This window comes from Lichenostomus cassidix, chromosome 6 (assembly GCF_008360975.1).
Source record: "Lichenostomus cassidix isolate B80296 chromosome 6, HeHo_3.0, whole genome shotgun sequence".
Classification (NCBI taxonomy): domain Eukaryota; kingdom Metazoa; phylum Chordata; class Aves; order Passeriformes; family Meliphagidae; genus Lichenostomus; species Lichenostomus cassidix.
The window spans coordinates 18319889-18332552 of NC_139487.1; the positions used below are offsets into that span (position 1 = coordinate 18319889).

At 47.9% G+C, this 12664-nt stretch overlaps 1 protein-coding gene across 4 annotated transcripts in view; it reads right to left on the reverse strand.

Moving 5' to 3' along the window:
• Positions 1-4233: 4233 nt before the first annotated feature.
• Positions 4234-12664, reverse strand: part of SEC31B (SEC31 homolog B, COPII component) — a 37384-nt gene continuing 28953 nt past the window's right edge. For all 4 annotated transcript variants that reach the window (XM_085065392.1, XM_085065395.1, XM_085065391.1 and 1 more), the window contains 5 exons: positions 10062-10117; positions 8680-8826; positions 8139-8255; positions 6630-6701; positions 4234-6105 (listed from right to left, as the gene is read on the reverse strand). In XM_085065392.1, the coding sequence (XP_084921518.1) occupies positions 5926-6105; positions 6630-6701; positions 8139-8255; positions 8680-8826; positions 10062-10117 (572 nt within the window). In that variant the 3' untranslated portion in view covers positions 4234-5925. The remainder of the gene's footprint in view (positions 6106-6629; positions 6702-8138; positions 8256-8679; positions 8827-10061; positions 10118-12664) is intronic.

Sequence of the window (12664 nt, forward strand, 5' to 3'; positions counted from 1 at the left end):
GCAATGGCAGCAGCAAAATCGAACCTGCTGCTTGACCTGCCCAGTACACAGCTGTCCAAAAAAGGGGTCCCATCATTCAGTTTTTACATGCTTTCTTTGTGTCTTCCAAGCCCCCAGGTCTGGTCTCCCTTTTTAGGCTAACATTCCTACCAACGCCCCTGACTGATGCCATAAAGATGCCCCCACACTTCTCCAGTCCCTCTTTCCTCCCCAGTCTCTTCCAGAGAGGAACTGCCAGCTGAGCCTACTCCCCATGTCCTGGTGTACTTCCCAAGCACTCTTACCCTGCCAGCTAACTAACTAAATACTTCTTCCTAGTCTGAGAAAATAATGTCAGTTACTATTTAATGGTGGTGTAAATAGGAAAGTGAAGCACTTTGAAGTTTAATTTATTGCACAGTTACTGTGATGTATACATAACAGTTTTTCCTCTACCACTTATTGTATATATTCTATAGGCTAAGCAAGCAGCAGGAAGATTTGGTTGATGCATCTCTGTTCCCTTGCTGTGGTTAGGGGAGGGAGGTAAGAAGCTGCCAGCTACAGGACTTGGGGAAGCTCACTGCACCATCACAGCAATCTTCCCCAGTGCTGTGATAACATCATCTACGTTGCTGTATGAATTGTCCTATAGCCAGATGAGAAGCCATCAGAGCTGTTACTGGCCATTAGACCCATCTTGTAGCCAATATTTGTAAACCAATAGCCAATGCAATAAATCAGTAGCCAAGTGCTTGCAAAACACTGTTGTGTCTACGTAGCTGTGTGTTCTTTCATCCCATTGCATGTACGTATAAATTTATGAGTCCTGGGCATTAATACTCAACTGCTTACCCGTCTGTTGAGCCCAGGAAGACCTAACCAGTTCCAGTCAGCACAACCTCAGCCCGTACCAGGAGGGGAAAGGGTGGGCTCTCTGCTGAGCTTGCCTGAGGATGCATCCAACTGCAATGCAGCTGCTAGGAGGAAATGGGGTGGGAGGTGGGCAGGCAGGGCCCAGTTGCCCACTTCATAGATGATATTAAAGACACTCAGCAGCCTTCAATATCAATTAGCTCCTTGATCCAAGGACTACCTCACAGCGAACAGGAATTTGGACTTAGGGTCTCACCAGGGCAAGAGCATTCATGTCAAGCAAGAATCTGGCCTTTCAAAAATTGCAAGAAATATGGCCCATTCTCAGGGAAAACTGAAACAGTTCCACTTCACACACAAGCCACCAGCTGTTTGCACAGAAGTTCTTATTAACACAGTGACGCTGCCCTAGGTATCTCTTGCATCCCCATCAGCAGTTCCTCTACGTCCCTGTGGTTGGCCAGGAAAGGAAAGAGGTGGCAGGAGGACCACGGCAAGTCACAGAGGACACCTTCTACTCCATTTTCCTTCTGGGCCATCCCTGTTCCACAGCCAGCTGGAAAAGCTGTAGAAGCGGTTTCCCTTTTCCTCCCACTTGTGCTCTGTGCCTCTCCTGTTCACACAGCTGCCCGTGAAGGCCGTGGCACAGCCCGGGGCGACACGGTGCCGGCTGCTGGCGAGGGGGCCGTGTGGGGCAGCTCAGTGCCAGCCCCACCGCCACACGCTGCTTCCGCTGGGGAACGGCGACACCGCAGCTGCAGAATGTGCTGACCTCAGCAGCGGCTCCCCCCCGCCCGGCGCACGGAGCCCTCAGCGGTAAAGGCCCTGCTGCCATTGTGGGCAGGATTGGATGCTTCCATGTATTCATTTCGGTTTAATGAAGGCGCATTCCTCAGAGGAGAAATATTTACATTCAGCTTCCCAGGTGGTCACCTTCGCCCAGATGACACACAAACAGGCAGCCCCCCGCTCCCTTTTCCAATCCAAACCTCTTTAGAGGGCTCGGGAGGAGGGGAGACAGGGGAGGGGGGCTGCTGGGGGAGCAGAATAGAGAAGGGAACAAAATGCTAATAAATCAGCCAGCCAACCCTTTTCCCCTCCCCTCAGTGGAGTCAATGGAAAGTGTCATTTCACATGCTAATCCCCCTCCGATCTCTTTACAACACCTTTTCCGAAAAGTGTTTGGGAAAAGTCCTTGTGGCCCGTTTACAGCTCCCCGCCGCTTCAGATTCCTTCTTGTCTAAGGCCGCAGCCCCGGTGTGGGTCTCTCCCTCCAGCAGGGCTCCTTACAAAAAACATCTCAACAAAGACTTTGGAGTTCATCAGCCTCCCACTGAAATTCACAGCTGCTGAACAAACTAATCCCCTCTCTTGGCCTTTCTTCCTTTCAATGGGTTCTTGGCTTCAAAGACACTTTGGGAAAGGACTTTGTGGGGACTCACACTGCTCCCTCAATAGAAGTTAGTGCAAGCATTATCTTCAGAGCAAGTGGCTTTACAAACAAATACTGCCTAACAATCTCTGCCCCTCCTGCTCCCCCAAACACACACAAGCCTAGCCTGCAGACATGATGTTATCTGCCACAGGATTAGAGCTCTGTTCTCTGTGCCCAGGGATCCTTTCCTACTACCCCCTTCCCCCCCCAAATTCTTTGTCAACCCAAAGACCTTCTCACCCAACTGAAAATGCTTTCTCTAGTGCCTGGGTGCTGTGAAACCATATGCCCATATGGGAGGGGGCAGTGCCCACTGCCCATAGACCAGGAGCTGTTGCCAGCCAGCAAAGTATATGTGCCATAAATGGAGGAGCACTTTTCAGCGGGGTTTAAAGGATAATATACCACACCAGGGCTGCAGAACTTCAGCCACAAGCCTCTCCAAGACTTTCAAGCAAATCACATCACTTCCCCCCCCACTCCTGCTTGCTTTCACTACCAAGACCTTCACAGATGGTGCTTACAGAGGTAAATATGGAGCACAACACAGCAACAAAGGCATAGGTGGGAAGGACTCGTATGAAAGGCAGGATAAACAGCCAGTCTCTGCACAAGTCCTGGGTAGAAGTAACTCTGCGTGCTGGAGGGAACTAATGTCATACGTATCTGAGAAATACATGGAAAATCTGTGCTTATTTCTCAGCAGCAGAAGTGGCCTGAGTTAAAGCAAGCAAGGGGCTAGGCTGCACAGGGTTTTATAACTGGATCCTGAAAGGCAGAATTGAAGAAATGCCAGGCTTGTTAAGTGATCTCAGAAAGCTGGGACTTTCCTTATACACTCATTAACCAAATGTATGCCACCTGGACTACCTGTGTTATGACCCCTTTCTAATGCTCCACAAGTGTTACCTTTGAAAATCAGCTTTGCATGTCCCTGCTGGGGGACAGCTGTTAGGCCAGGCTGTCTGCTAACTGCTCCAGACCAAGCTGCAAAGGCTTTTCAGAACTCCTTCCCATTGGGTGTTTGCTTCTGCCAGCAGCAGACCTAAAAAAGGTTTGTTTTCCCTGAATGCATGTCCTGTGTCTCTAAGACCCAAAACTCTCATAAACCCATGGCTCTTCCCACCAACAGCCCTTCAAATTTTCACCATCCAAACAACCGTTCCAAGCCTTTGCTTTCTCCCACATCCTCCAACCTCAGTCCAGGTACTACAGTCCTGCATGTTTCAGAGTTTCATGAGTGCTGACTGGCAGGCTTGTACATACATACTAGCTAGCTGACATGGGAAAAAAAAAATCAGAATTTCTTTCTTCTATAAGAAGCAAGTTTGATTCCCTCTAAATTTATCTCAGTACTGTTTCAACTCAGCCTTCTTACCTCCTTAAAAGCTTAAATTAAATCAGCCAACAGATTCCTAAGTTACTAACTAATGGAAGAACTGACAATTCAAAGGTATAAATTTCCACACAGGTCCAATCCTTATTCTAGTTCAAGCTGCATTGCTTCAGTGGTCTAACATTTATTTCCAACAGGAGAGGATGTGAGCAAGGGCTCTGTTTACTTACTGACATACTTGCAACTCCTGATGTCAAGTGCAAAATCCCCAACACTGCTGAGATTCCCCAAGAACACCTGAGCTCGTCGTGGGGCCTTCTTGTGTCTGATGCAGATGAACAGTCACAACTGATGCAAATGATCTGGAGAAGATCAGTACTCTGACCCTGCACCCTCAGGGAGTGGGTAAAACATGAGGTCTCACCACACCAGGATGGATGCTGCCCATAGCAGCAGAGCCCAAAATCTGGTATGCCCCACACAGTTTTCAATTGCCCCCTCACCAAAGCTGAAAACTCAGCTCTCAATGGGTGGCCATGAAGAATGAGGAAGGCCCCTGTAGCCAGAGGTGACAAGCCTATGAAAAAAAAGCATCACAAAACACAGCTTTTATTTCACCGTTCTGTAATTTCTCAGTGCATCAAACCGCAGCAATAGAAACAACACAGCAGCAACAAGGAGGCACTTTGACCTGGAAAGGAGAGAAGGAGACATGTCCTCTTCCTCCCTTCTCTGATTCTCCTCCCTCCTAAATCTCATGGTAGAGTAGGCTGATTTGTGTACGTCACTGAACCACAGGCCCATGATAGCATTATCACTCAAGCAGCTAGCAGAGAAAGCAGGGGCTGGCTGCACCCAAATCTTGCAAAGAAGCCTTGCTCCCAGCTATGGATCAATGATTATGCTGCCTGGTTCGTAAGAAGGATGTTAAGAGAGAAGGCAAGGAGGGCGGAAGAGAGGGAAATACACACACACACACACACACACACAGATGTACCCTAAAATCCCATCTGCATTCCCAGACTTCTTCATCAGAACAGATACGCTTCATTCATCTATTCCCAGAGGAATTGCCACAGTGATGACAAGTCTCAGCACAATCTATATCATCAAGTCCTGACAGCACCACCTCCTGCAGGATAGTCCTACCACCATAATGCCAAGGGGCCTTTGAGAACCACCTTTGCACGTATCTGTTATTTTAGGCAGTATAAATGCACCATATCCGGAGCAATGAGCTGTCTCTCTCTGCTCAAGTCTGGGCTGGTCAGAGTAGCTCAAGGGAAATCTTTCTTGGACTTAAACAATCCCAGCTGCTCTTGAAGTCCCTAGGCCATCTGAAAAGCCTGAAGTAGGAATCCTTTAGATAACACCAGTGGGTAAAAGTCCAGCTGTGCTAAAATAAAAGAAGTGAAAAAGGCCAGGAGCCAGAGAGGGCCGCTTTTAGGCCCAAGACAGGATGTGACCAGCTCTGGGGAGAAGTGCACAAAGCTGACCAAACTGCCAACATTCCTGAATAGGAGAGTCCCAGGAACTGAAAAGGGAAACCATCCCTGGACCTGAAAGATAATGGGTTTGAGCCTGCAGCTGATGGGGAAAAAGACAGAAAGGAAGGTAGACAGCGGGTAAACTGGAGACTTGACTTTTGCAAACAAGAGAGCTATGTGAAGAAGAGAACCAAAGCTGGCCCAGAGCAGACTAGTAGTTAGCCCTAGTTGTAGCAGGGTATGGATAGAGAGAGGTGAAAGGGTGAGTCAAGGATGAGAATGAAGAGAAAGCAGGAGCCAGGAGAGATCCTTGCTGCAGCCCAACAGAGTGAGGGGACACTAGCCGAGGTCCCCAAGGCAGCTCAGCTACCACTCAAGAAGTTTACTCTGCAGCAGGGAATAGAGCCTGAAGCTCTTCTGTGGTGGTGCTGCAGGTATCAGCCCTGTTTGTTTCCTGAAAAATAAACAGCAATGTCAGCCTAGGAGGGAAGGAGTTTCCCCTTTGTGCTGGGGATAAAAGGAAGAAGGAGCACCTCTGTGCAACCTGGACAGCCTGAAATTGAGATCCCTGGGCTGGAAAGTGGTCTCAGACTAGTAAGAAAGAAGAGAGAAAGAACAGTCTCCAGGAGCAGCAGGCACCAGTGGGCTGTCTGGAGAGTGGATGGGGCCAGGTGTGCTGGTCTAGCACAGTTCCAGGCACTGGCACAGATCTGTTTCTCCGGAGTCAGGAGGAGAGTCCACAACCTGCAGCACATCAACAGGCAAGGCAATCCACCAGCTCTTGGTGTGTACTGTTCCAGCTGCTCCACAATTTACACATTCAGCTTTCCTGCAATGGTCATGAGGACTTTCAGGATGGGCATGAAACCAGACACCTCACTGAAACTGCTGCTGCTCACCACTTGGGTATGAACCAGGAGACCTTGTGGGTAGTTCTTAGCCTCAATGCATCGGGCAATTTCATGGAGACCCATGAGGATGTTTGGAGAGAGCTGTGGAGAGGAAGCAGAAATTAGTTAGCACATTCAGCAACATAACACAGGTCTCTCTCCCTCCATACCCTTCCTTACTGCTCTCCACTTCATCTTCACCAAAAAGCATCTATACAGCCAAGCACTGGCAGGAAGAACAGTCTGCTTGTTCTCTTGCTTTCCCAGGATACAAAAACTGCCAGCTGGCACCAGCAGCTTCAGGGTTTTCTAAGCCAGTTACACTATGTTCACACTTAACCACCTCCAACTGCCCCTTCCCATCTGGGATCTGTCTGTGTGCCAGCATACCCTTCTTGAAGGGTAAAAGCACCCTGCAGATACCTCCTTAGCTTTTCCTTACACTATGTCTGGGCCAAAGTTAAGAAAGAAGATACAAGGCTGGCTGGATTCATGGTCATCACAAGGTTTGGCACTCCGCTTGTGTTTCAAGACAATTTGTGCTGATTACCTTTGTACAGACACCAAAACCCACACCACCAGTGCAAAGGTGGGCTGGACCTCATGGAATGGTGGCATCTACTTACTGCCTGCTCACGGAGCTTCTCATACAAACACTCCAGCCGCTGCAACGCGTCCTCCAGCTTCCTTCGTGTTTTCTGAAATGAAAAGACAGGTATTGCCTGTCTGCCAGAGCTTCAAAGCCACCTCTCCAGAGCCAAAGTGCTCTCACTCAGTCCCTCCCTTCCTCTGTCTTTCCATACCACCTTACAATTCAGCTGCATCTCAGCCTCTGGCAGCCAAGGACTGTGATATAAGCCAGCCATGCCCTCACTGTGCACATACATGTACATGTAGATACATACACATTCTCTCCTCAGGACAGAAAGATGGATTGCCCCTTTTCCCATCCCCCACCCTAGGCATTCCTCCCTTCTGCCAGTACTTGCAGACCACACCATAGAGTGACTATTTCCAAAGTGTGAGAAACATTCACTAGTTGACCCACGGGGCGTTCAGACAGCCTCACCCTGACTGACCCAAGAAAGAGCTTCTTCCAGGTCTCCTTAAAGAAAAAAAGGAATATCCTTCCCAGTCTAGGTAACCACCAAGGAAGGTGCCTGAGTACTGAAGCTCTGATGAGACTGACCTCATTAACCCCATCCTGAATAATCCACTCACAGGTAAGTTATTCCATGAACAGAAATGCCTGGCTCTGGGCACTGCTGGAACAGGCCTGGAAGCCACAGGAGTTCAGGTCCCTTGCACTGCTCTACAGAGCCAGCTATTCAACCAGCACCTGAGTCAAGTGCTTAAGCTCAAACCAACAGGCTTCTCTGCCCACAGAGGGAACCTTTAGGTTATCCCCCAGAAATTGCTAAGCTGCACTCTCAGAAAGCACAGAGCAAATACACTGATGATGCTGCTCCGATTGCCTGACTCCGGGATAGCAGTCTGGGCTTAGTGCTCATCCTACCACCTATCAAGCAGAGGTACTCTGGAAGGCTTCTTAGTGGCCCCAAGCCCTGGGAAGACTTAGCAACCTATCACGATGTGCAAACACTGCTCTTGTGCTTCCAGACAGTCTGCACTGACGCATTCATGCAATGTGACATGTGCCAACAGCGTTCCAGGAACGAGGGTGGAGAAATTACAGTGATTCGGACACAAAGATTGTTTGGCTTTCTCTTCCACCTGGGATATCTCAGCCTTTCCCTCTAAGCTCTAAGGACAGCTGGTAATACCAGCTCTGCAGGAACTATCTGCAGATCAAGCCAGTGAAATGGAATTAACTGAGTAAATTCTTCTACTTTCCTTGAAAGAGAGAACCAGGAGGACAGAATCATTGCTCCAAGAAGGCAATGAGAAGCAGTGGATAAATGCTAGAGAATGCACTGCAGTTCCCGAAGATGAATAAGCCTGCAGCCTAAAGGAAGGAGGTAGATGGAGATTAACTTGGTTATAGGGATAAGACTCTTCCTCTCTTTACCCAACCAAAAGAAGGAAGCACCAGTCAAACATCCATAGTCAAAGGATCCGTCTAAAGGATCAGCATCTAAAGGCAAAAGTCAAAGATCAGAGAAGGAAGCACTTACTGGATCAGTGGCAACAGCTGAGCAGCGTTGCACCAACCCTTCAAATGTGGCCTTCAAAGGCTGGTGCTCAGGGGGCAGCTCCTTCTTCTCAATGCTCTCCACAGGTAGCTGGTGATACTGACAGAAAAAAAAAGCAGCTGAATGAATGCAACAGGAGCATGAAAGGCTGGAGCAGGTAGATTCCCCTCCTGAAATTAAGAGAACAGAAGGAATTTCACCCCTTCGCAAACCCAGAGAATATCTGAAAGACACAGAGTTAGATTATCATCTTCAGACTGTCATACAGCTCCAGGCCTCTGTGGATCCCAATTCCCAATAGGCTGACAGCCTGTCTGGTCTCCCTCTCTCTCTCCCACCCATACCCAAGTGTCATTTTTCCAGCCTAGCAACTCCTCTAATGCTCACGCAGAGATGCCTTGTGAGGGCTAGGGAGCAACATAAGCCCTCTGCAGCTGCCAAGTAATAAGAACCTCAAAAGCTGAGGTGTTTTTCTACTTGACAAGATGCTGGTGGCTGGGGAATGCTGCACTTTCCCTGGTACCTGCAGGCTGCCTTCCTTGGGTGCTCCTGGGGGTGACTGACCCGATTCTTGCAACCTGGATAGCTGAGGATGGATCCCTTGGGGTTCAGCAGGCAGGCCCATTACTGGAGCAGTGATGGGGGCCAGAGGAGTAAATTTCTCAGGCAACTGTCAGCAAAGAAAGGAAAAAAAAAAAAAAAAAAAATCAAGAAAATCAAGTCCAAGGAAGAAGGGTTGGTTACCTCTCCACAGAAAAATTCAACCTCCTTTCTAATTTGAAGAGTCTCCAGTTCTCAAGATGATGTGTAACACATCCCTGTTCTTTCATCCCCCTGACTCAGAGAATGGGGCCCTTCCTCTTGCATCCTAGATGAACAGCCAAACGACAGCAAGAAAACCCCTCTGGAATTGTTCAATCAAACAGATCCGTTACCCCTGAAAGCACTGGTCCTCAGAAAGCCGCCTGGTCTCTGCAACGGCACGAGTCCTGAATGTAGAGATTAGCAGCAGTAAAGTGTCCAACTGAGCAAGTATTGGGGAAAATCCCACGACATGGGGGGAGATTCCTCTTGCAAACACTTCATCGTGCCCCTGTTAAGCCAGAGAGTCATGACAGATTCTCTCCAACAGGGCTAGATCAAAAGGAGATGGCTTTAACAAGAGGCTAATCCTGTTGTAGTGAGCACAGCCTGAAGCAGGTTCCCAGCTATGCTGCCAGAAAAAAGGGCGAGAAGTCTGTTCCAAGCTAAAGAAGAGGAGTGGGGGGTGGGAAGGATGCCAAAGAAGCTTCTTGTCACACCTGCCAGCAGGCAGCAGTGATAGAAATGGGGTACTGAAAGAAGAGCTCAGCTCACAGTCCCTCCAGTGCAATCATGACAAGGCAGAGAGCTGCAGGACCAACACGGCAGGCAGCTCACAGCTACACCTGTCCCACCTTCTCTCAGGTCAAGTGCCTTATCATTTGGTATCAGCATCTGGGGAAAATCACTGTTGGTCCCACTGTACTGAGGGAAAATGCTGCCCCCAGCTGTCAGGTGTGAAGGGAACATGACCTCCTCAGCCACTACAAAAAAATTCTATAGGCGAGGGCATAAGACTAAATCTGTATTTCTAACAATAAATGGCTGTAGCCAGCCTGGGAAGTACTAACAGAGGATGTAACACTAGAGCTGACAACCATGTTACAAAACAGCCACCCTGCAGAACAGCATGTGACTTTGGATGGCAAAGAGTCAGGATTACTTATACTCCAGTCCTAGCTATATGCATGCAGTGCAGATGTAGACAGAGCAACAGAGATAGAGACCTGCTGAGTTTGACAGTGAGCATTTATAGGAATGTATCTCTTACATGGAACTCCCCGGCTAAAAGACAACCAACACATATTGTACGTGGAAACTTACCTTTTTCTTTTGAAGGCTTCCTCTTCCAGTAGAGGGATCACTCCAAGATTCCTGAGCTGCCAGGACAGAAAACAAGACACAAACCTCAGACTGTGAGAAGGCGGCTGCAGCAACAATCCATGGCTGCTTGCACAGTTTAGAACTTCATTCAGGAAAAGGCCCTTTGGCTTCAATTCCCTTGTCATTTACACCTTTAGACTGTTCTAACTGAGGAATTTCAGACCCAGCCCAAAGACCCTTGCTTCCCTTTCCTTAATTTCATTCTTAGTATCCAAGTATGTGCACAGCCTTCATGAGGTGATGTCTGATCAGACTGAACTGGCACACACCCACTTCCAAACAGAAAACTTTTTTTGGAACTACCTGAAAGCTTTCTGGATCCTGTATAAGCTGCAGAAGTCAGCCTCAGAGTCAGGCCTGAACCTTGGTGGGGACCTGCATAAGTGTGCACACACCTCTCAGTTCAGGAAGTTCTTGGGGTTCCCCAGAGAATCTGGCAGTGTGGTAGCACAGCAAGAACTATCCAGCAGGTGAGAGGACTTCTCACCAGCACTCACAGGAGTGCTCATGGTGGCAGTCTGAAGCAATATAGGCTGTTTTGATAAAGGGGGAAAGATTTAGTGGTGGGCTCCCTTCCAAAATCATGTTCAGAACCAAAACTTAGCAAAATTTACTGACTGCCAAATAGAAGGGAATAGACTTAACCAGTAAATGCCCAGGGAGCTGAGGTGTGTCTCAGCAGATGCTTCTGTGGTACTCTAACCTCACTCCAGGTAATTAAAAATCCATCAGACAACATGACATCTCAAGACTTGCATCCACTCTTCATTCTGCAAAAGTCAAATTGCAACTACCTTGTCTGTTGCTGTCTTGTAAAGATACCTGCATCTTTAGACAAACTTCCAGTATTAATAACCCCAAGCCCATGAGACAGGAATAATCTGTGAGAAAATAGAGTAATTCTAAGGTGCAATATCAGAACTGCTGGAGCTCAGAGCCACACTTAATGAGCCACTGATCCTGAACTGAGCTTTAAAAATCACAGGGGAAAGATGCAAAAGGTGCTTCATTACTTTAATTACCTTTATTATTAAACTTCTGGCAGCCTCTTTTTGCCCTCCCTTTTCCCATGATTTCAAGACTCGCTCTCTGATGAGTTTGGATCAGTAGTTTAATTAAGTTGGCACCTATTTCTAGCTTGGGGATTCTGTGCCCTAGAACTCTGCTGGCCCCCACTGAGCCTGTGGCCTAGCAGTCCTTGGCACTATTCCAACCCAGTGGCACTCTGTATCCTCACTGGAAATAGGTATTTAAATTATACTCTTTAAGCCAGGCACTTAATCATCAGACATGAGACAACAGACCCTGTTGCATTTTGCTGGGGTGGAATGCTCTCTTTCCTATGCTACTTGTGAAACAGGATTTCTCACCATCCCTGAAAAGAGTGCCCCATGGCAGCAGTCTCCAGCAATACCTGTCTAGGAAAAACAAGACCATCAGAGGCTGGAATCAGGGATTATCCTGGCCAGAAAGGAGATGAGCCAACATGTTGCTGTCCTTCACCCTGCCCCTGACACTCTCAGGAACATGGGATTTTTACAAGTGGAGGTGTCTCTTCATTGTGTTAGTAATAATGTTCATGAGCTATAGATACCATGTTCAGGAATTTCTAAAGCAAGCAGTTTTGGCCAGTCAGATTGAGTGATCTTGCAGCTCCTTTTCAGATTAAGAAAAATACAAATCAAAACCAGAACAATAATAGCAGGCAAGAAAGCACCCCTCAAGGAAGCCAGTTTGCACACTGAACTGGGTATGCCATACATTGCCATTAAAACTGGGGGCAAATGCTGCCAAGGAGAAGGGAATTTCTCAGCAGTGTACTCCTGAGGGGCATCTTCAGCCTAAGGAAGTACTTGAAATCCTTGCCACGGAATCATCTTCTCTTTAACAGGGCAAAATTGAGGTATTTTGTTTCTCTGCTGAAGGGACAACTTCCTCTCTGGAGTCCCACTCTGCACAGCCAGACCTCCTCGGTGCTGTAAGTTCCTTTGAGTACTTGTATTTCCTAAATAAAGCTCTGATGCTTGTGCCTGGCAGATGGCCCCTTCAAAGACCAGCAATCACTGCAGTCACAAACCACTAAAACATTGAGCCTTACCCCACTGACAAAGTAGACCAGAAAATGACTACCCTTCAACATCAATGAATCCCAAGGAGAGAAATCAATATAAAATATCAGTCATAAAACCCCTTGGGTCCAAATTTTTTCCAGTAGTCAAACTAAGATTCAAAGCCAAACCTTGCCCTTTAACTGAAGTGAAAAGGGCTTTCCAGTTCCCATTGGAATACAGCCCCGAAATTCAGCTTGGGAAGCTCTACTCCATTACTGCTTCTGCTGGGACTCACCTCTTACAAACCACAGGGGGAAAGCACAAGCAAAACTATGCACAAAGCAGGGAATGTAACAGGGAGAAAATGAGAGGTGAGTTACAACCACTGGCCTGTTCCTTGTCTAGAGAACCAAGACAGGAAAACTGTCTGCTTCCCTGTCCTGCTAGCCTGAATCTGCCTGAAAAGATGGAGATTGAAAATGGTCTAATACC